The sequence below is a fragment of the Oncorhynchus tshawytscha genome, linkage group LG19 (genome assembly GCF_018296145.1).
Source record: "Oncorhynchus tshawytscha isolate Ot180627B linkage group LG19, Otsh_v2.0, whole genome shotgun sequence".
Classification (NCBI taxonomy): domain Eukaryota; kingdom Metazoa; phylum Chordata; class Actinopteri; order Salmoniformes; family Salmonidae; genus Oncorhynchus; species Oncorhynchus tshawytscha.
This window is the reverse complement of record NC_056447.1, coordinates 39,352,951-39,377,829: the sequence shown is the minus strand read 5'-3', so window position 1 is coordinate 39,377,829 and position 24,879 is coordinate 39,352,951. Positions and strand designations below refer to the sequence as shown.

At 45.2% G+C, this 24,879-nt stretch overlaps 1 protein-coding gene across 5 annotated transcripts in view; it reads right to left on the bottom strand.

Annotated features, from left to right (window-relative positions):
• Window positions 1–944: 944 nt before the first annotated feature.
• LOC112218749 (SLIT-ROBO Rho GTPase-activating protein 1) overlaps window positions 945–24,879 on the bottom strand; it is a 152,266-nt gene continuing 128,331 nt past the window's right edge. For 2 of the 5 annotated variants that reach the window (XM_042301644.1, XM_042301646.1), the window contains exons 18-22: window positions 22,264–22,343; window positions 17,929–18,109; window positions 12,786–12,923; window positions 6,020–6,404; window positions 945–5,125 (exon numbers count right to left, since the gene is read on the bottom strand). In XM_042301644.1, the coding sequence (XP_042157578.1) occupies window positions 4,724–5,125; window positions 6,020–6,404; window positions 12,786–12,923; window positions 17,929–18,109; window positions 22,264–22,343 (1,186 nt within the window). In that variant the 3' untranslated portion in view covers window positions 945–4,723. Of the gene's footprint in view, window positions 5,126–5,960; window positions 6,405–12,785; window positions 12,924–17,928; window positions 18,110–22,263; window positions 22,344–24,879 lie in introns of all 5 variants that reach the window. The other 3 variants (XM_042301645.1, XM_042301647.1, XM_042301648.1) reach the window with 2 other exon arrangements.

The window sequence follows — 24,879 nt, the reverse complement described above, 5'->3', positions numbered from 1 at the left end:
TAAACACAACATGCAACAATTTCTTCAATTTTACTGAGTTACAGCTCATGTAAGGAAATCAGTCAATTGAAATAAATTGTTTAGGGCCTAATCTATGGATTTCACATGACTGGGAATACAGATAGACATCTGTTGGTCACAGATCCTGCTGAAACATGAGGTGATGGCAGACGATGAATGGCACGACAATGGGCCTCAGGATCTCATCACGGTATCTCTGTGCATTCAAATTGCCATCGATAATGTAATTGTGTTCGTTATCAGTAACCAGGATTCATCCATGAAGAGCACACTTCTCCAGCGTGCCAGTGAAGGTGTGCATTTGCCCACTGAATTCGGTTACAACACCAAACTGCAGTCAGGTCAAGACCCTGGTGAGGACAACGAGCATGCAAAGGAGTTTCCCCGAGACGGTTTCTGACAGTTTGTGCAGAAATTCTTTGGTTGTGCAAACCCACAGTTTCATAAACTGTCTGGGTTTCTGGTCTCAAATGATCTCGCAGATGAAGAAGCAGGATGTGGAGGTCCTGAACTGGCGTGGTTACACGTGGGCTAGGGTTGTGAGGCTGGTTGGACACACTGCCAAATTCTCTAAAACGACATAGGAGCTGGTTTATGGTGGAGAAATTAACATTGACTTTTCAACAGCTCTGGTGGACATTCCTGCAGTCAGCAGCCAATTGCACGCTCCCTCAAAACTTGAGACATCTGTGGCATTGTGTTGTGACAAAACTGCACATTTTAGTGGACTTTTATTGTCCCCAGCACAAGGTACACCTGTGTAATGATCATGCTGTTTAACCCACTCCTTGATATGCCACATCTGTCAGGTGGATGGAAATGCTCACTAACAGGGATGTAAAGAAATTTGTGCACATTTGAAAGTTTGTGCGAATTGAGAATTTCTGGGATCTTTAATTTCAGCTCATAAAACATGGGACCGACACTTTACATGTTGCGTTTATTTTGTTGTTCAGTGTATTTCCTTTATTAGACAGAAAAACCCTTGAGGAACAGTCCTCAGAGCTCTAAGTTGTTAAGCTGTTACATGCCAAATATACAGTTCTGTGCAATGTCACAATGGATAAGCAGTATCTTTATTATTAAAGATTGACGTTGCCACGAGCAGCACCGCAGATATTGAGATGCAAGACTTCGCTCATTAATTAATTTGTCTCGCTTCCTACTCCACTTGCTCATAACACAGGGTCTGAAATAAGAATGCAACCGTACAGAACATTGAAAATGTTTTAGAGAAACTATGAACTAAGGCACTTTCATGTGTACATACTACAGATGTACATGGACACAAAGCAACAGTCAACAGGCAGGACTCCACTGCTAACTGTGTATAATGGCATATAGAAAGACAACACAGATTACAACAGGCTCATGTTCATTAGGACACTGTTGCAAAACGGAAAGCAAAATGAGTGTTTCTTATTGGGGTAGTCCCTTCCTGTTTGTTCTCTTCCCTTTGGTGTCTGATGAATACGACCGAAGTTTGGGTGGGACACCTGCAAATTCCATGGCTCTGTTCATTGGACCTTTGAATTTCTACAACCTTTGTTCTAAAAATCCCATTCAATTCTAACAAACAAAATCTTAAACAAAAATGATTACAAAATCCAGAAAGGGTTAGTAATCCAGAATTCAAATCATATTCACTTTTAATATACATGACATTTTGGCAACAGACAAAAATAAACCTGTTGCAGTTTGTATGCCAAGGAAAGCATTGCTTATTGCAAACTTGAGACAATGCTTTTTGAAGTCCTTGTTCTTTAACCAGATGCAAGCTTCCCACGCATGCATCCATCAGTCTCTTGTCTTCAGCTACACAGCACCTTTAAAAGAGACCCATAGAGGGCACTGTCACAGGGGAACATACAGTTACAGTATGAGGCCATTTCCCTTGTGATCGTTAGTTGTCACATGCACCCACCAGTGGAGGCTGCTGAGGGGAGGACGGCACATAATAATGGCCGGAATGGAGTGAAGGGAATGGTATCAAACACGTGGTTTTCATGTGTTTGATACCATTCCATTCACTAGATTATACTCCATTCCATACATTATTATGAGGCATCGTTCCCTCAGCAGCCTCCACAATGACACCCACATCCTGTGACATGGTCTTCAGTGAACATGTGAGTATGCATTCCCCACGTTCACATGTGCTGCGTCTGCTCCTCTATACAGCTGAGATCTGGCACACAACAATCATTCAAAAGGGGGTATAACCTAAATGTACTAACAAAGTCCTGATGGAGAATCTAAACATCAGTCACATCTCCCCCACAGCATAATGGACCAGCCCATCTCCCCATCCACAACACAAGGATTAGCCTACAGATCAGAAGGGGCTATGGGGATGGGATATAAAGCTCCTAAAACACTGACAAGAAGCAGTATGAACAAAATGGGTATTTTACAGTAACAGTCAGTCCAGCATTCTGTCTTTGGGAGTTTACTGCCATGAGTTTAGGGAGTCTAAAAGAATGCTTACATTGCAGAAGGAGGGAGAGAAACAAACATCCATGCTGTAAAAGTATATGTTGTCTTTGGACAGAGAAAGCCAGGCATTGTGTGTTGTTGTAAACCAAGCTCTGGTGTGTTTTCTATACTCTGTTTTATATGCAAACCATTCTCAACCGCTCCCCTTGAATATAAAGACAAAAAGCCAACGAAGGTTCGACACAGGTCTTCAAGAGTATATAAACATTTTCACAGGATTTCCATTACAGGTAATATTTCACAGTGGTTGTATCCTCTTGTCTCTTTCCAGACCTCGATTAGAACTATGATGCTGCGATAAAATTAAAGCGATATAAAATCAACATGTAGGCAATCTTGTAACATCTCGTAACATCATTCTCAGAACTTTTGGGAGGTGCAGCCTAGTCCTTGATAAAAGTGTATCCAGTTCATTTGTACTCTTCTGTTGTGCACCAAATAAACATCTCATCATCTACTGTCCAATTATATCTACAGTATATACAGTTGCAGCAAAATACATTGGCACCTTTGCACTTTTCTTAAATAATTCCCTATTTCTTCTCAAATAAGTAGAAACGTAAAAAATAAATAAACCGGTCTCCACTCCCTATTGGTTTTTCAACATTGCAGAACCAATTTTATGTTTGTGAACTTAAGTTTACAATTTGAGAAAATAAAGAAAATGTAATGAACAAAATGATTAGCACCCCAGAGCTTGACGTTGGAGCTTGAAGTTGGTTACATGGCCTTTGGCCAAGATAACTTCAGATAAATGCTTCTTGGAGCCATCAGTGAGCTTGCTATACTTTTCAACTGGCAATTTGGCCCACTTTTCTGCAGCAAACTGCTATAATTGTTCAACGTTTGAGGGAGCCCTCCACCAACTGCTGCTTTCAGATTCCTCCATAGGTTATGGATGTGATTCTGATCTGAACTCTTTGCTGGCCACTCCAGAACAGTTCAGCGCTTCTTCTTGAACCATTTCAGGGTGCGTTTGACGTGTGTTTTGGATTGTTGTCCTGCTGGAAGACCCACAACCTTAAAGACACAATTTTTGGACACTGTTGAACATTGAACTCCAAAATAGCTTGATAATCTGCTGATTTCATGATTCATGATGTCTTGCACACGTTCAAAGCCCCAGTACCAGAGGCAGCAAAGCAACCCCACAGCACAAGTACTAGCTCCTGGGTGCCAATCATTTTGCCCAGGCCATTTGTCTTAAGTTTACAAATTTAATTTAGAAAATACAGTTTACAAAAATAAAATATGTTCTGCAATGTTGAAAATTCAATAACAAAGTTTTTTTTTCCAATTGCAATTTATTTGAGAAGAATTAGGGAATTATTTAAGAAAAGTGCAAGGGTGCGAATATATTTGGCCAAAACTGTATGTGAGAGTGCATCCTTATGATCACACACAAATCTGGACTCTTGCCCTCCCTGCTTCAGTCTCAGCTATAAACATTAGCTACATCCAAACTTCCAACAGCTTTCAAATGGTGGTTTGAAATTTCACTATTGACAGCTTATATTTCTGAGTGGCAGTAAAGCCTTACGATTGGTACTCTAAATCTAAGCATTGTCCATCTAAGTGAGAAGCAAACCTTAGTCAGGTTCAGCTACATTTCCCATAGTTCCCCTGGCTGAGTAGTAAGCAAAACAGAATTGCAGCGTGCACTATTTTGTTTCTTTAGCGTTCATTCTTTTGTAGTTCTCTAGTTTTTGTAAACTACCAGACAAGTTTCTCTAACGTCAAAGGAAGCCTCGTGATTTGTTGTTCTGTATACAGTAATGATCAAGAAGAAAAAGTTGACTTATCTAGCGATGCTAGGCATTTCAGCAGATTCTACAGTATTTTCCATATGGATCTTGACAATTATTTGTCTGTTAAATAGTTAGTCACACTGAAACATGCTCCTTTCCTTGTGGTAGTTCAGTCTGTCTAGCAGGCCTAAGAATGTTCCTGTTTTCATTGTTAATAAATGTGGTTAACTTACTGGACACTGGTTAACTTCTCGACACAAGAAAACACATCATTCTCACAAAGTAAATTACAACAGCATCCTCAATGTCCAGGCAATGGACTGTTCTTATACTGTCTTACACAATATTGTTACTATTATTATCATCTATAGACAATGATAACATATTGCTACTATATGTAGTCAGAGACCCTCTCCCAGTTTCCTGTTGGTCCATGTTCCCATCCCAGAGTTCAAAGTTCACATGGTGCACGACTTGTCTAGGGGGTCTTGGGGAGGGTGTACAGGGGGAGGGTGAGCCGGGCCCGTCTTGGGCAGCACCAGGGGCTTGGGCCTCAGGGCAGGCGGCTTAAGCTGCACCCCCATACGGGGTACCACTACCGGCTTGAAGGTGCTCATGGTGTCGCTGGAAGAGCTGGTGCTGCGGCGCATCGGGGGCCCCCCGGCCTCGCCGGTCTGAGCCCTCAGAAGGATGTTGTGGAGGGGGCTGAGGGACTCGCTGGAGCTGGCTGGGGTGGGACCCCCGGTCGACTGCCTCTGCTCCAGGGTGTCCAGCACAACATCGGGAGCGTGCTTGGCCGAACTCTGCCTCTCCAGCTCACGCAGCTCGTTCAGCGCCGTGTTCATCGTCTCCTCTATGTCCTGCAGGGAGGGAGAGACAGGCAAATCAAGGGAGGAGAGAAAGAGAAAAGAACAATAGACAAGGGAATACAGTGACATCACACCACCAGCATGCATCATACAATAAATACATGTATGTGAGCACCGTCAGGATAAAAGTGCTGCTGAAGACTGAAATCCCTGGGTATGTTCCTGACTCAGAATAAGACAGGACAGTCATCTGAGCATCTCCCAGAGACCGACAACCCAACAGAGAGAGACATCGTCCTCTCTCTGACCCTAAGCTTCCTGATTAGAAGTCTCTCCATGCTGCTTCTCATGCTTTCGCACACTGCTACAGCCACGATGTGCTACATTGTTATCAGAGCTCTGATAAGGTCATTGGGGCCTGTGCCGACAAAGTATTACCATGCAAACACTGACGCTGCTTTGTAATAATGACTTTCTATTTTCTATTCTGACACGTAGCACCCGGACCAAATTAACAGCTTTTGTAACTACATGACTGTGCGGAACATTATAAAAATAGGTAGTCTCAAGCTATTTTACTCAACATCAATGTCCCAGAATCTGTCTCTGAAGCTATTTGATGCTGTAACAGAAACGAACATTGTATTTTTGATATTCTACTAGTACTGACGTTGCTGATAGTAGTTTTTTTTAAAGAAAGTTTTGTTGCAATGATCGTGATATGTGGTCATCTGCTCTCCCCTACTTTAGCTGACTGAATTTATTGTAAGTCACTCTAAATAAGAGCGTCTTGATAACTATAAAGGAAAAGTAGATTGTGAATGTGTTTGGGAGTATTGTGACAGAGGTGTTCAGTAGTAGCAGAACTCAGAGTAAGTAGACTAACTAGGTTGACAGGGCTGCTGGTGGAGGGAGGTGCGCTCGTCCCGCGGTGCTGGCGCTGACCTGTGCAATGGTCTCCGGATCCAGGGGCTTGCCACCACCGTGCGGGTGGGGGTCCTGGAACACGGCCGTGTACTGGCCCGAGCTTGTGGAGCGTCGAATGGGCGGGCTCTCCATCTTCTTCAGTGACTCGTGGCGGCTGATGTTGGTCAGGCTGCCGTGGCCTGTTCGGCGCCGGTGCTCAGGGCTGTCCATGGGAAGCTGGCCGTGGTTACGGCTCCGCAGCAGGTCCCGGGGGCTGAAGGAGTGACCCAGAACCGGGGAGCCCATCTCAGGCGTGTGAGCCTGGCCACCGTGGGTCTGCTGGGAGGGGTGCACCATGCAGTTGACATCATTAGGGCGTGCCGGGGGGCGGCGGGAGGGGGGCTCCGTCCTCTTCTTATGCCTGCTGGGATATGGGAGAGGGCGGGAAGAGACAGACGGACACTGAGGTCAAGTCTATGGGTTTTAGCTAAACTTTAGAAATGTTGCAGTGTCTCTAAACAGCCGTGGTAATGTACAGTCACACAGATTCTTAGACAGTATGGGGTAATGTACAGTCACACAGATTCTTAGTCAGTATGGGGTAATGTACAGTCACACAGATTCTTAGTCAGTATGGGGTAATGTACAGTCACACAGATTCTTAGTCAGTATGGGGTAATGTACAGTCACACAGATTCTTAGTCAGTATGGGGTAATGTACAGTCACACAGATTCTTAGTCAGTATGGGGTAATGTACAGTCACACAGATTCTTAGTCAGTATGGGGTAATGTACAGTCACATAGATTCTTAGTCAGTATGGGGTAATGTACAGTCACACAGATTCTTAGACAGTATGGGGAAATGTACAAGTCACACAGATTCTTAGTCCGTATGGGGTAATGTACAGTCACACAGATTCTTAGACAGTATGGGGTAATGTACAGTCACACAGATTCTTAGACAGTATGGGGTAATGTACAGTCACACAGATTCTTAGTCAGAATGGGGTAATGTACAGTCACACAGATTCTTAGTCAGTATGGGGTAATGTACAGTCACACAGATTCTTAGACAGTATGGGGTAATGTACAGTCACACAGATTCTTAGTCAGTATGGGGTAATGTACAGTCACACAGATTCTTAGTCAGTATGGGGTAATGTACAGTCACACAGATTCTTAGACAGTATGGGGTAATGTACAGTCACAGATTCTTAGTCAGAATGGGGTAATGTACAGTCACACAGATTCTTAGTCAGTATGGGGTAATGTACAGTCACACAGATTCTTAGTCAGTATGGGGTAATGTACAGTCACACAGATTCTTAGACCGTATGGGGTAATGTACAGTCACACAGATTCTTAGACAGTATGGGGTAATGTACAGTCACACAGATTCTTAGTCAGTATGGGGTAATGTACAGTCACACAGATTCTTAGTCAGTCTGAATGTAGTGTTCATACATAAACCTATATGTCAGTCCCAAAGTGCTCCTAGTTGCTTGTTCTGAGGCAGGGCTCCAGCTGCAGCACTGTGAGGCCTGCAGGCTGGGTCTTTATCTGAACCTTTAGCCACACAGTGCCCCCTTGCCTGCCCCCCTGCCTGCCTGGGATAAGGTTCAGATGGCTCAGCATTAAAGCTGTCCTCCATCTGAACCTGCTGTCTCAACACACCCTCCTGACTGAACATAGATATACACCTGACCTGCCACACACAGGTGTGCATCCCTTACGCATGGCACGCACACAGAGACCTAGTAGCACACAGGCACACTCACGCACGCAGGCACACATACCACGTGGTTAAACTCTTAGATTATTGATACCAACAGAATAAGAACAAGTCTTTGATATTAATTACTAGTCTGCAGCTAGGAATTCGGTATCATTGAACGCGAAGACCGACAACTGCCGAAACCTGTATTCTATAACGACATGAATGAATGTCACTCTGAACTATCCATTCTAACCACGACAGAGCGAGAGAGAGGGCGGACAGACTCTCCAACAGAAACAAACTTTTCAACAGAGATCCCGACGACACACTGAGCATAAATATATATATACTGCAATTGTTCCCGAATGAGTGAGCATTCATGTGCAAAGGATTAGCATTTCAATTGTTACAGTTATCACTCTGTCTAACAAGCAGAGTTTAGCCCACACCCCCCTATCATTTCTTTGGAACCATATCTACTTTGTTTGTTTGTTTGTATGATGCATTTCTGTGAGTACATGATTAGTAAATAAATTATTTTAAGACAATTGATGTATGTATGACTCATAGTGAAGACTGGGCTTGTGCAGATAACCAACAATTTACGATGTTTGGAATGAGACTAACGTGAGGTAAATAATAATTCAAATTGATCAGATATTAAAATATCTGAAAGTTATATTAGGAAAATTACTTTGTAATCTGAATATGTTCCTTGGTGCCCAGACTTCCTAGTTAATTACAGTTACATGATTAATCAGTTTAATCGCGTAATAATAATTACAGAGAGTTATTTGATAAATAAGTCTTCAGTTTTAATGATGCCAAAGACACAACAATCACTACTGGGGCTCTGATAAGACCCTGCTCTGCTCTGCATATTTATGACACCCAGCCTAGCACTTTTTCTGACCAGGGCCCATTAGGCCCTGTTCAAAAGTAGTTCACTATAGGGAGGCATTTGGGACACAGCCCAGGAGACAGCCATAATGTTTCATCCCCCTACCTAATCAGCACCAAATGTGATAGGCTGCCTGTCTGGCAGCAGTGTCGGAGGATGATATGATAAGGGAAATATATAAAGATATTTAACCAGAGGGATAACAATTTACGATTGTTCCAGTGGATATACTCTGAGGAAAAAGTTCATTGAAAGATGGTTATGAGAGGAGATTGTGAGGGGATACAAGTATTTTGAGGATTTGATAAAAAGGTGATAAGGGACTTTTTCATTCACTAACTGTTTTTGTTCGGTCTTTTTTAATTCTTCAATAAACCATTGAGAGATGACATTTTTTGCCTCACCACTAACATAATATCAAACTAATATTCCCTACACAACACCAGGCAGAAACCCTAAATCAATTACTTGTTATGCAACGACACAGAAACGGACAAATAACATCTACTAAAGGGGTTTAACATTTGTCCAAATGTGTATTGTTGCTCTAGCCTGGTCCCAGATCTGTTTGTGCTGTATAGCCAACTCCTTCAGTCATTAACATGCCACAAGACCATAGTAGTCGGCAAGACAGCACAAACCGATCTGGGACCAAGCTACCTGCACTGTACTTCCTGTCTCATATCCCAAAACCTTTATCTCCATCAAGTTTCATTCATGAGTCATTCAGGGCTCCCGAGTGGCGCAGCGGTCTAAGGCACTGCATCTCAGTGCTAGAGGCATCACTACAGACCCTGGGTTGAATCCCAACCGGCCGTGATTGGGAGTTCCATAGGATGGCGCACAATTGGGCCAGCGTCGTCCGGGTTTGTCCGGGGTAGGCCGTCATTGTAAATAACAATTGGTTCTTAACTGACTTGCCTAGTTAAATAAAGGTTAAATAAACAATAAAAATGAGTCTAGCAGCTCTTCATCCCTTAATCATCCTTCCTAGGAGTGTTTCAAGTCTCAGTCTAATTCCTGCCTAATTAACACGGTCTGTCTCAGCCACCGTCATTAAGAGTGGCGATTCATCATGGAGCTAAATATGGGACATAATGTGTTTTGATACAGATGGAGGACTGACTGGTGATTTGTGGAGTAAACACGTGGAGGGGTAAACACGTGGAGGGGTAAACACGTGGAGGGGTAAACACGTGGAGGGATAAACACGTGGAGGGGTAAACACGTGGAGGGGTAAACACGGGAGGGGTAAACACGGAGGGTAGGGGTAAACACGGAGGGGTAAACACGTGGAGGGGGTAAACACGGAGGGGTAAACACGGAGGGGTAAACACGGGAGGGGTAAACACGTGGGGGTAAACACGGAGGGGTAAACACGGAGGGGTAAACACGTGGAGGGGTAAACACGTGGAAGGATAAACACGTGGAGGGATAAACACGTGGAGGGGTAAACACGTGGAGGGATAAACACGTGGAGGGATAAACACGGAGGGGTAAACACGGAGGGGTAAACACAGAGGGGTAAACACAGAGGGGTAAACACGTGGAGGGGTAAACACGGAGGGGTAAACACGTGGAGGGATAAACACGTGGAGGGATAAACACGGAGGGGTAAACACAGAGGGATAAACACGTGGAGGGATAAACACGGAGGGGTAAACACGGAGGGGTAAACACGGAGGGGTAAACACAGAGGGGTAAACACGTGGAGGGGTAACACGTGGAGGGGTAAACACGTGCATGGACTCTTCATAACCAGTAGGGGGAGTAAGATCACACAACTCAATCTATGGACAGGCTTACAGAAAGGAAAACAACTGCTACAGTACAATCTACAGACAGTCATTGGGTACTTACAAACCATATTATAATATGAATCATGACTGACATGTTTTCCATACTATTGATAATGTCATACAAAAGCAAACCAGATAATACAATAATGTTCTCTGGTTGACTACAATTCTAGGCTGTAATTACTGCTGTTGTATAATAGAAATGCTGTAAATTGGAGTAGAAGGAGAGATATCTAAATAAAGACAAAGATATGAATGATTCAATAGTGCTGAGCCATGTCTGCATAGAACAGTAGAGAGGGAAATAGAGAAAGAGAGATGGTGGGAGGGTGGGGAGAGAGGGAGAGAGGGTGGGTGGGAAGAGAGGGATGGAGGGAGGGAAGAGAGAGAGGGAGGTAGGGGTGATATGGAGGGAGGGGGATGGTAGAGAGAAGGAAAGGGGGGAGGGAGAGAGGGTGGGAGGAAGAGGGGAGGTAGAGAGAGAGGAGGGGGGGGGTGGAGAGAGAGGGAGAAGGAGGGTAGAGAGGGAGGGAGAGAGGGGGTAGAGAGGCAGGGAGGGAGGGAGGGAGGGGGCAGGGGGTAGAGAGGAAGGAGGGTAGAGAGAGGAGAAGGGGGGTAGAGAGGGAGGGAGAGGGGAGTAGAGAGGGAGGGAGGGTAGATAGAGGAGAAGGGGGTAGAGAGGGGGGAAGGGGGTAGAGACAAAGGGAGCAGGGGTAGAGAGAAAGGGAGCAGGGGGTAGAGAGAAAGGGAGCAGGGGTAGAGAGAAAGGGAGCAGGGGGTAGAGAGAAAGGGAGCAGGGGGTAGAGAGAAAGGGAGCACGGGGTAGAGAGAAAGGGAGCAAGGGGTAGAGAGAAAGGGAGCACAGGGTAGAGAGAAAGGGAGCACGGGGTAGAGAGAAAGGGAGCACAGGGTAGAGAGAAAGGGAGCACAGGGTAGAGAGAAAGGGAGCACGGGGTAGAGAGAAAGGGAGCACGGGGTAGAGAGAAAGGGAGCACAGGGTAGAGAGAAAGGGAGCAGGGGTGGAGAGAAAGGGAGCACGGGGTAGAGAGAAAGGGAGGGGGAGCAGGGGGTAGAGAGAAAGGGAGCAAGGGGTAGAGAGAAAGGAAGCAAGGGGTAGAGAGAAGGAGCAGGGGGTAGAGAGAAAGGGAGCAAGGGGTAGAGAGAAAGGAAGCAAGGGGTAGAGAGAAAGGGAGCAGGGGTAGAGAGAAAGGGAGCAGGGGGTAGAGAGAAAGGGAGGGAGGGAGCAGGGGGTAGAGAAAGTAGTCCTGGCTCAAGGGGTAGAGGGGTGCCAGGGGTAGCAAGGGAGGGGCTAACAAGGAATGGAACGCATAGCTAGTCAAATTCATTAACATTTCTCCAGCAGAGAGAGAGGTGAAGTGAGCAAACCTTTCAATAAAACACTATCTAAACTTACAGGGCTGATGCCAGTGACAGATTTCTCAAGGTTGCCTACTCCGTCACACAAATTAGAATGCAGCAATGAACAGAAGAACGAGTGAGAAAATACTGTAGCTCTCCCAGAAGCCTTTATAGTCCCTGCCAAAAAGATACGCCAGGAGTGTGTGTGTGTGTGTGTGTGTGAGTCTGCCCTAGATTGCTCTGAGAATGACAACTATGAAATAACCACTCTAATGTATTTACACCCTGATGTTGACTGAAGCCAACCATCTGAAAATGGACTTAGATTATCCACTGACTGGGACAACTCATCATCAACGATGATTCTATTGGCCATTAGGCTGAGAGTAGGAGCGCTGACCTAGAATCAGGTCTGCTCTGTCCATATTATTTTTTCTAAAAAAGCTGATACTATATCAGCTCTCCCAGTGTCTTTGTGAATACGGGCCCAGGTTTAGCTGACATTGTGGATGACCCTGCATGTAAGATGACATCTGGTCCTTCTCATGTAGACTGACTAACTCCAGTGCTGTCCCTCAGTGTTAGTCATAAGGTACAGGTACACACAACTGTTTTTCCTCTCTTGGAATTCATTCTAGATTCATCTCCATTCCAGAATGTTTAAAAATGTTTTAGTTTTTTTAGTAGTTGACCACAGAGCACAGTGGACTGGGTGGTGGTAGGGCACCCAGACCCACCCCCTGGCAGCCAGAACCACCCCCTGGCAGCCAGACCCAGAAAACAGGTAGTTATTGGTTTGGCTGTGTTTCATTAACGAGATACCTGAGAAGATTCCACAGTGAGACGTCAAGGTGTGCTGTTCCAGTAGGCTAGGGTGTGTGTGTCATGCAATGTAAAACAGAAATGCTTGTGTCTTGTTGGACAAGTCCAAGTTGTCCCCCCCATGTTTCAGTCCATATTCTTCTGTTTGGTGCTTAATAAATACTGCCTCACTAGGTAAGGTAGAGGTGAGATGTGGTTGAGCTCACCTGCCAATGTAGGCGTCAGTGATCCTGGTGTCAGTAGGAGAGCTCATGTCTTTTCCTGAACACTTGTCCTCAGCTCCATGGCCGCTGCTGGCCTCACTGTCAGCCTTCTGACTAAGCGTGTCTGAGAAATTATCATCCCTGTTACACGCACACAGACACACACACAGACACGCACACATGCACGCACACAGACACATACACGCACACATACACGCACACAGACACATACACGCACACAGACACATACACGCACACAGACACATACACGCACACAGACACGCACACAGACACATACACGCACACAGACACATACACGCACACAGACACATACACGCACACAGACACATACACGCACACAGACACGCACACAGACACATACACGCACACAGACACACACGACACAGACACATACACGCACACAGACACATACACGCACACAGACGCGCAAAAGAAGACAAAAAGACAATCCGGCAAAAGTCCAAGCAATGTTTTTATGCAACAATAATTTAGAAGAAGTCATCTGATACCACAGTGAATAGTTTATAAGATGAAGTCATCTGATACCACAGTGAATAGTTTATAAGATGAAGTCATCTGATACCACAGTGAATAGTTTATAAGATGAAGTCATCTGATACCACAGTGAATAGTTTATAAGATGAAGTCATCTGATACCACAGTGAATAGTTTATAAGATGAAGTCATCTGATACCACAGTGAATAGTTTATAAGATGAAGTCATCTGATACCACAGTGAATAGTTCAGTGCATTGAGTTCAGTCAAGCATTCCTAACTAGCCTCTCCTCCAGGCTCATGTTGACTTATAGGCCTGGATCTATTATCCTTCCATTAGAAGTGGTGTGTCCAGGGCTGCCAGGCAGCATGACCAAAGCCAGCTGTATGGGTTATCTCAGTGGGCTGCGTGCCTGACTGAGCTGAGCACTAGCTGCATACACTATAGATGGTGACTGATCTTGTCAGGTGGTAGCAATCAGAGCTGCTTAGTAGCCACAGAGCCTGGTGGAGTGGGGAATAATGGACTGGACAATAAACCACACACACCTAGGGTTGCAAAGCGCAGGAATATTACCGGTCATATACTAATGTTACTAGTGAATCACTGGAATTTGTCAGAAAATTCCAATAACTTTGGTAAATTACTGGGGGTTTGCAATCCTACACACACCACAGATTACCGACCATTTCAAATCCCACCGTACCTTCTCCGCTATGCAATCTGGTTTCAGAGCTGGTCATGGGTGCACCTCAGCCACGCTCAAGGTCCTAAACAATGTCATGAACGCCATCGATAAGAGACAGTATTGTGCAGCCGTCTTCATCGACCTGGCCAAGGCTTTCGACTCTGTCAATCACCACATTCTTATCGGCAGACTCAACAGCCTTGGTTTCTCAAATGATTGGCTCGCCTGGTTCACCAACTACTTCTCTGATAGAGTTCAGTGTTTCAAATTGGAGGGCCTGTTGTCCAGACCTCTGGCAGTCTCTATGGGGGTTCTTGGGCCGACTCTCTTCTCTGTATACATCAAGGATGTCGCTCTTGCTGCTGGTGATTCTCTGATCCACCTCTACGCAGACAACACCATTCTGTATACCTCTGGCCCTTCTTTGGACACTGTGTTAACTAACCTCCAGACAAGCTTCAATGCCATACAACTATCCTTCCGTGGCCTCCAACGGCTCTTAAATGCAAGTAAAACTAAATGCATGCTCTTCAACCGATCGCTGCCCGCACCTGCCCGCCCGTCCAGCATCACTACTCTGGACGGTTCTGACTTAGAATTTGTGGACAACTACAAATAGCTAGGTGTCTGGTTAGACTGTAAACTCTCCTTCCAGACTCACATTAAGAATCTCCAAACCAAAATTAATCTAGAATCGGCTTCCGATTTCGCTACAAAGCATCCTTCACTCATGCTGCCAAACATACCCTCTTAAAACTGACCATCCTCGACTTAGGCGATGTCATTTACAAAATAGCCTCCAACACTCTACTCAACAAATTGGATGCAGTCTATCACAGTGTCATCTGTTTTGTCACCAAAGCCTCATATACTACCCACCACTGCGACCCGTATGCTCTCGTTGGCTTCCTTCTTCCTTTGGCCGCCTTTCCTTCCAGTTCTCTGCTGCCAATGACTGGAACGAACTGCAAAAATCACTGAAGCTGGAGACTCATCTCTCCCTCACTAGCTTTAAGCACCAGCTGTCAGAGCAGCTCACAGATCACTGTACCTGTACATAGCTCATCTGTAGATAGCCCATCCAACTACCTCATCCCCATACTGTATTTATTTATTTATCTTGCTCCTTTGCACCCCAGTATCTCTACTTGCACATTAATCTTCTGCACATCTACAATTCCAGTGTTTTAATTGCTATATTGTAATTACTTTGCCACCATGGCCTATTTATTTCCTTTACCTCCCTTATCTCACCTCATTTGCACATGCTGCATATGGACTTTTTCTACTGTATTATTGACTGTATGTTTGGTTATTCCATGTGTAACTCTGTTGTTGTATGTGTCGAACTGCTTTGCTTTATCTTGGCCAGGTCGCAGTTGCAAATGAGAACTTGTTCTCAACTAGCTTACCTGGTTAAATAAAGGTGAAATAAAAAAATGTGCACGTATGCTACGTCCACACAAGAAGGATGACTGAGGCCCAGCAATCTGATACACAATGCTCATCTTACTGTATTTCACCCAAGTGCTTCTATACATGGAGTATACACAACATGAAGAACACCTGCTCTTTCCATGACACAGACTGACCAGGTGAATCCAGGTGAAAGCTAGGATCCCTTATTGATGTCACTTGTTAAATCCACTGGATTGTGAATGTGTGCCATTCAGAGGGTGAATGGGCAAGACAAAATATTGAAGTTCCTTTGAGCGCGGTAGGTAGTAGGTGCCAGGCACACCGGTTTGTGTCAAGAACTGCAACGCTGCTGGGTTTTTCCACTCTCAACAGTTTCCTGTGTGTATTAACATCCAGCCAACTTGACTGTGGGCATTGGAGTCAACATGGGCCCTGTGGAACGCTTTTGACACCTTGTAGAGTCCATGGCCCGACGAGTTGAGGCTGTACCGAGGGGGGGTATTCAATATTAGGAAGGTGTTCCTAATGTTTGGTAAAGTCAGCGTATGTCACACTGAATTTTTTTAGTAGTGATATCCGCCCATTAGTGCCCGAGTTAGACCAGGAATGCACAATCCCTCCATCAGTGATCAGACTGTCCGCAATAGGCTGAGAGAGGCTGGACCGAGGGCTTGTAGGCCTGTTGTAAGGCAGGTCCTCACCAGACATCACCGGCAACAACGTTGCCTATGGGCACAAACCCACCATCGCTGGACCAGACAGGACTGGCAAAAAAGTGCTCTTCACTGACGAGTCGCGGTTAGCTCTCACCAGGGGTGATGGTCGGATTTGTGTTTATCGTCGAAGGAATGAGCGTTACACTGATGCCTGTAACATGGAGCGGGATCAATTTGGAGGGTCCACCATTGTCTGGGGCGGTGTGTCACAGCATCATCGGACCGAGCTTGTTGTCAATGTAGGCAATCTCAACGCTGTGCGTTACAGGGAAGACATCCTCCTCCCTCATAGGGTACCCTTCCTGCAGGCTCATCCTGACATGACTCTCCAGTATGACAATGACACCAGCCATACTGCTTGTTCTGTGCATAATTTCCTACAAGACAGGAATGTCAGTGTTCTGCCATGGCCAGCGAAGAGCCCGGATCTCAATCCCATTGAGCACATCTGGGACCTGTTGGATCGAAGGGTGAGGGCTAGGGCCATTCCCCCCAGAAATGTCTGGGAACTTGCAGGTGCCTTGGTGGAAGAGTGGGGTAACATCTAACAGCAAGAACTGGCTAATCTTGTGCAGTACATGAGGAGGAGATGAACTGCAGTACTTAATACAGCTGGTGGCCACAACAGATACTGACTGTTACTTTTGATTTTGACCCCCCTCTTTGTTCAGGGAGACATTATTCAATTTCTGTTAGTCACATGTCTGTGGAACTTGTTCAGTTTATGTCTCTGTTGAATCTTATGTTCACACAAATATTTACACATGTTAAGTTTGCCGAAAATAAACACAGTTGACAGTGAGGACGTTTCTTTTTTTGCTGAGTTTATATCCCCTCCACACACAAGTACAGTATGCTTGGCCATGCTTCAGGACACCTGGCTGTAAATTCTCAGGGTCATTCCTTTAACTAAGAAAACAGCCATCAGCCCCGGCACCTCCCCTAGTGAATTATTGATACAGGCACATGTAGGGACAGCTGGTAAAGGACCTACAACACTAACGGAGGGGGAGAGCTTTAAACATACATTTCTCTGGCTAGCTACTAAACAATGTCTCTCTCACCCTCTTAATGAGGGTGTAGCTCCACCCCATTAGGCATGGATCATTGCCTGGGCAGGGAGACGGTTGCCAGTGTGAAGGGGCACTTGGGGTTTGTCACACAGCCCCAGAGCCTTGGCTCCTCAGAGTCATTGTTAGTAAGAAAAAGCCGTGATTAATTCAGAGGAAGAACATTAAAGATGGACGGATGTCGTCACTTTCACTTTGACAATGAACCCCAAATGGGATTAAGGGAGGGTGGATCTTCTCTGTTAAGAGTGAAAATAAAATGCTAAATACAGTGTGATTGAGTGGCTGATTGGTCAGTTACGTGAGTGAGCAATAGCTTGAACAGGACGCAAGTTGTAATGAGGAATCCTCTTCAAGGAAGTGGAACAAATTTACTGCATACAAGAGTCCTCTCTAAACAGCAGTCTTATGTATTGTTAAGGGAGTTGTGGTCTAGACTTCAAGGATGAGGACATATTGTGCAAGTACCAATATTGGAGAGCAACTACAAATCCTGCCCCACCAACGAATCCTGTGCAAAACCACCTGTAGAGTCTTTAAAAATCATTGATTTAATTCAACATATTAATTCAACATATTGTTATGTCTCCAGATGTATTTATATTACCTGTCCACCTGTCCATATTACCTGTCCATATTCTTATTCCTGTCCAAATGGAATAAGAATATGTAGATAATAAATGTGCCAGTGTCTCCTCTAGAAGCTGTGTGTGTGTCTATGGGCTGCATACTCACATGTCCTGCACCACGATGTACTGGTGAGGTACCAGGCCGTCAATGCCGTTGTGCCGTCCCTCCCACCAGTCGTCCGATGCCCGCTGGTACAGCAGCAGGGAGGCGCCCTTCTTGAAGCACAGCTCTCGGGCAGAACGTCCCACGTAGTCAAACTTGGCAATTGCTTCGATGGGCTCGCCCTCTGCAGAAGAAAACGAGGAACACACAGTCAGGTATGTCAAACTAAAGGCTGATAAAGTACATGAAGGAATCCATTTCTCTTTTAGCAGAGCGGTGTCATCAGGTATAAACATTTCTGCCAATTATATGTCACGATTATGTATGTCCGAATGATGTCACAAATGGGTCTGGTATTATTGATCTGAGATTGAAAGCAGCAGCAGTCAGTCTAGTTTAGTTAGTGTCAATAACAACCGAGCTACACACATACAATAGAACACCCTGGACAACAGGCCCTGAAGGCCCTGGACAGGGATGATTATAGCTCTTAGTGAAAGGAGATCTATACTGCTCAGTACACAGTACGTTAGCCAGAGTATGGACTTCTGCTGAGGTTAGACTACGACAAGCTGTCACAAAGACCTATGGAGATTCTGCATGGGATGTCTGAGTGAGGACAGTGTTTATAAGGTAAACCCAATACAAACACTGTCATCTGCTTTTTGTTGCGAGTGTCTGTGTTCGGAGTACATTACCACACCACATATTATTTAAAATGTTGTTAGAAACCTTTAACACAGTCAGTATCGCACTAAGACATACCCGTTACTGCTGGCAGGTGAGCTAAAAACATCAAGGAACAGTCATATGGGCCCTTTCCTCTTAGGTGGTGCCAGCCATGACTCCCGACCAATGGCGATACAGCAATTGTCAATGGTTAGTTTCCTCCCACCCCCAACCCCATCCACCCACAAGAACATCCAACCACTAGAATTCCTCAAGTCAGACAGGGGGTCCCTGCCTTTCCCTGCTGCTCCTCCCCACAGCAAGGCTTCCTCGATAAGAGGTATCAGTGGAGGAGCACCACAGAGCTCATATAGCAGGAAACCAGAGCAGGATGTGTGAAAACCACCATGACATTCTTTTCACAGAAACAACTCAGTGAGATTCCCTGATGAGCATCCTGATGAGAGAAGCAGTGGAGAGGACAGTGAATCCAAGATAACATGTATCCTGGTTCTCTTGTTTTTTCTCCCTCTCCCCCCTCTCTGCCGTGGGGAATGACAGGGGTGTTGTGGAGCCAATGAGACATGACAGACAGGAATTTGATCTCTGATTTCATTTGAATTTTATAGTGCGCAAGCTCATAGACAAGGACACTCATAGAAGTGCGTGCACACAAAAATAGCTGGACAGAAAAAGTAAGAGGTTCTGATATAACAGCAGTGCAATGTAGGATGCCGTTACACCCCAGTGGACTAGTCCCATGGCTCGCTCTGCTCATGCATGTGAATAGGGATCACCACCTTGGAGTGAGATACGGCAACAATCGATAGAGTGAGAGGCAGAAAAGCAGCAGCTAGGCAGGCCCCAATGAATTCGCTCTCGCTCGCTCTGAAAATAAATCTAAGATCCTGCTTATCTGCTACAGGACATGATGAGCAGAGACAGATTTGGGGGGGTCATAGGGGAAGAGAAATGACATGTTCAGTGTTTACTGAACTGGGTAAAGAGAATGCACTACTCCAACACCCTATAGTGTTTAACCAGCAGAGGGAAGGAACATCAATGTATTGACAGAGCGAGAGGAATGGGCATCTAAAAAAAGGACACTGTCACTCGCACTGTTACGCTACGATGTCACGCTACGATGTCACGCTACGATGTCATTGCCAGTTGTTACAGGAGTTGACGGAATGCAGGTTATTAAAATTGAGTACTGTCTGTAGCATGTGAAAGAATTAGAATTAAGGCACACTCGGAAGTTCCAACCATTTTCCCCCATGTGATGCATGTGCCCCAGGTGTCTTCATTAGTTAGAATGGACATACATGTGTCTGACTCTGTAAGAGGGTGTGCTAGCAAAGCTATGTAATGAGACGTGATGGTTTACATTTCCATCCTGGAGCTCATGTATAAATGATGTATAAAGACTGATGGTGAATGATGAAAAGGACAATCTAAAAACACTTTCAGACCTAAAGGGAAAGGAGATGGGATTGTGCCTGTTATTATGATTAGGCTACTAATGTGTGTTTTTATTATTACTATGGAACCGGGTTGGGCTCCGTTGTAGACTAGACAATGTGGACGGCTACAACACAACTTTGAAAGTTTTTGTAAAGTTTTGTTACGTAGTTGTACAGCATTTTTGTAAAATGCTTGTTACGTACAGTGCCTTCAGAAAGAATTCATACCCCTTGACTTATTTCACATTCTGTTGTATTACAGCCTGAATTAAACATGAAATAGATGTTTTTCTCTCACCCATATACACATAATACTCCACAATGATAAAGTCCTTCTGGGTAAGTCTCTAAGTGCTTTGCACACTTGGATCGTACCATATTTGCACATTCTTTTAAAAATTCTTCATGCTCTGTCAAGTTGGATGTTGATCATTGCTAGACAGCCATTTTCAAGTCTTGCCATAGATTTTCAAGTCGCTTTAAGTCAAAACTGTGACTAAGCCACTCAGGAACATTCAATGTCGTCCTGGTAAGCAACGCAGTGTCTACACTGGTTCAGTGTATATTTGGCCTTGTGTTTTAGGTTATTGGGGCGGCAGGTAGCCTAGTGGTTAGAGCGTTGGACTAGTAACTGAAAGGTTGCAAGATAGAATTCCCGAGCTGACAAGGGAAACGTGTCGTTATGCCCCTGAACAAGGCAGATAACACACTGTTCTTAGGCCGTCATTGAAAATAAGCATTTGTTCTTAAGTTCTTAACTGACTTGCCTAGTTAAATAAAGGTAAAATAAAAATTGTCCTGCTGAAAGGTCAATTTGTCTCCCAGTGTCTGTTGGAAAGCAGACTGAACCAGGTTTTCCTCTACAATGTTGCCTGTGCTTAGCTCTATTCCATTTATTTTCATTCTAAAAACAACTCCCTACTCCATGCCGATGACAAGCATGCCCGTAACATGATGCAACCACCATGCTATATGAAGAATAGTACTCAGTGACGTGTTGGATTTGCCCCAAACCTAAGGCTTTGTATTCAGGACATAAAGTACATTTCTTTGCCACATTCTTTGCAGTTTTACTTTAATGCATTATTGAAAACAAGATACATGTTTAGGAATATATTTATTCTCTACAAAATGTCTAAAGGCAATTTAGCTGTACAGCGTTTTTGTAATGTTTCCCTGAGAAACAACCAGTTTCTGTCCTATTCAGCCAACCTGACCCCTCTGTAGCCCACGAAGGAGGAGAGTCAGTGTATTTGATTTGGAACAGACCAACTCCATCGCACCCCCCTCGTCTGAGACCGGGTCCAACAGACCAGATGGAAGAGCAGACGTCTCAACTCACACTTTTTACTTAGTTTTAGAAGTATATAGTTCCCTGGCCTGCAGTGCAGTGTCTCTGAGGCTGGTGTGAGTGAGGCCTATCACATTAACACACGCTGAAGTTGTTTAAAAGCATAGACAATACAGATGGTATTATAGACATAATCATTCATCATCATCACTCCCCATTCATATTTGGAGTTCAAAATAATTCCCCAAAAGTATTTATATGCTGGGTATATTTGAGTGACCAACCCATAGGATTAGGGCTCATTCAAATACTATCGGCTAACCCCAAAACTTAAAGATCCCTCATCACATTACCCGAGGGGGTCCGGAGGAAGAGCCCACCAGGGGTCTGGGGGGGAGGTGCTGCCATCACTGTGTGGCCCAGGTCCCATGGGGTGTTGGCGATACAGCAGGAATTAGAATATGAATAGATGCCCACATCTCTGGAGCCCATTTCCCTGCCCCTCCAAGGACATTCCATTTAGCAAGGCAGGATTATCCACACAGGCCAGTGGGCTCTTGGTTTAACCCTCACTAGACCACAGCACAGACACTGGAGAAAGTCTGGATTTAACCCTCAGTAGACCACAGCACAGACACTGGAGAAAGTCTGGATTTAACCCTCACTAGACCACAGCACAGACACTAGAGAAAGTCTGGATTTAACCCTCACTAGACCACAGCACAGACACTAGAGAAAGTCTGGATTTAACCCTCACTAGACCACAGCACAGACACTGGAGAAAGTCTGGATTTAACCCTCGCTAGACCACAGCACAGACACTGGAGAAAGAAAGTATGCTTTTCCCATGACGTTCACATCTGGTATGTCATTACATCATAGGGTTACAAGGGTGCCTGGTTGAAGGGTACTCACCATCCTCACTGGTATGCGTCTCAGTGCCTCCCTCATTGTCCACCTCCTCTATGGCCCCATGCTCACTGTAGGGACTCTCACTGTGGGGGGGGAGAAGGTCAGAGGTCAGGGGCCAGAGATTATAGGTCGAGGTCAGGCTACCATGGATACAATTGTACCCGCTACTCAATTTCATCCATCCTCAGCGTGTATCTTGTTTAAAGTGGATTCCCCTATTTGCTTCCTTTCCTTCTTTGGCAATGATGTGACACTACTGGACTGGTGAAAGCAAATACCTGGTAGTAGTATGCACTCACATAGATCTCATCTATCAAAGACTTTTAGTGTAGATCAGGGGTGTGAAACTCATTTATCCCCACAGCCTGCATTCAGTCTTCACCGAGGTCTGGAGGGCCGCTGTTAAAGGGGGCTGAACGCACCGATTCCGCATGTGTTTTTCTGTTGCTCATTAAGAAAAACAAGATTTGGGTCTTGGGGGTGTGGTTCGATGTGGGTGTGCTATGTTTGCATATCTTACCCTGGCAGTTACTGTCGTTTGTCCCTCCTGAGTCACGGTAGCAACAACCTAGCCACTACCACAAAAGATGCTTGCGAATGGGTTTATAATTTTGGAATATTGACAAGTGCCAGTTGGGATTCAAGTGAGCATCATGTCAGTTGTCATTTTGGCCAAAAGAGTAGCAGACTGGAGTGATCCCTATCAAACACAGGAAGTGGTCCCACTCAGGAAGTGGCCCCTGCATAAAGGGCTTAGGGACCAAATAACATTGCCCATGTAGGGTAGCCTAGTGGTTAGAGTGTTGGACTAGTAACCTGAAGGTTGCAAGTTCAAACACCTGAGCTGACAAGGTACAAATCTGTCATTCTGCCCCTGAACAGGCAGTTAAACACTGTTCCTAGGCTGTCATTGAAAATAAGAATTTGTTCTTAACTGACTTGCCTAGTTAAATAAAGTTTTTTTTTTAAATTGTCTTAAGTAAACAAGTCTGAGTCCGTGCTCCTGTGTAATGGACAGGTCTGTCTCACTGACTTGACTTTAGATATTTTGAGATGCACCTACAGCCACATTGAAAGGCATCCACTGACTATTGGCAGCCACCGACTACCAAATAGAGGGCATCATCAGTATTCCCATGACACAGGCTAGGTGCTGTTTATCGGTTTTCAGACGTCCCTGGCATTAATGCCCCTTACATCTTCCACAGATTTCCTCCGACTGGCACTTAGCGCCACTTCCCAGGGTAACACACCACACAGCCACCCGCCTCACCCCGGGGGGGGGTGGAGAGACGACAACAAATCTTCTAGGTTTGATGTGGCTCGGTCAGGGATGGTGTGCTGATGGCTGTGACAGGTGATTATCTCTGGCAGAGCAAAGGCTTACGCTCTGCCAAGGAACAGAGAGAGAGACGTGCTCTTCAGAGGAGGAGACAGGCTCTCCTCACAGCTGTGGAGCCATCCTGCCAAACTTTACTTTGGTCTGTTAATGTAATTCTATGTGATGCACTTTAGGTTATAATTAGTGTTTCTTTCCCAATTGTCATCGCTTCGGTCCATCTCACCTCATCAAGGCCAATATCTAAAGCATAGGAGTTGGCAAGACAGCACAAACAGATCTGGGACCAGGCTAGTGCTCTTCAGGGGAAGAGAACGATAAAGTCTCCCTAGTCAGCTCCTCATAGCTGTGGAGCTAGCTGGCCCAGGGACGTTACTCTGCTCTGTTTTAACGTACAAATACAAGCTGCATTACATGATGTTAAAATGACTGTTTCCTTGCCAAGTGACTTGGTCTCTTTTCTTCTGCGTCTGGGGACATTATGGTGATCGATTCAGTCAGTGTCATTTCGTCAAGGCAGATATTTAAAGGTCTGATACAGAAAAGAGAGCTGTACCCTGTCATATTGTCTCACCACGGACACTTGAATCATTTAGCAAAATTACCTGCGTTAACTCTAACGACGTATTGAGACAGCTGCAGCTGCCACTGCAGTGCAGACACACACATACTGGCAGCATGGAGTATTATGTCCCATATGAAGGGATATTTGGCTACGAGCCTGAGCTATGATACACTCACAGGACGGGAATGAGAGAAACACCCCTACTGGCTCCCCAGCCAACACCTCAGTGAAGAGCTACGATACATTCACAGGACGGGAATGAGAAAAACACCCCTACTGGCTCCCCAGCCAACACCTCAGTGAAGAGCTACGATACACTCACAGGACGGGAATGAGAAAAACACCCCTACTGGCTCCCCAGCCAACACCTCAGTGAAGAGCTACGATACACTCACAGGACGGGAATGAGAAAAACACCCCTACTGGCTCCCCAGCCAACACCTCAGTGAAGAGCTATGATACACTCACAGGACGGGAATGAGAAAAACACCCCTACTGGCTCCCCAGCCAACACCTCAGTGAAGCTGGTCAAAATGACATCATTGCAAGTCGCCCGCATAGTTTCACTAATGAATAACCTCTGACTTCATCGAAGGGCGACCCTGCTCAGTCAATCATCTCACAGGGTTCTCACAGGTCAGGGACCTTCTGGAATATCAGACAAAATACCATTCCAGACATGGAAAGCCAGAGAATTGAACACATCTATTGACAC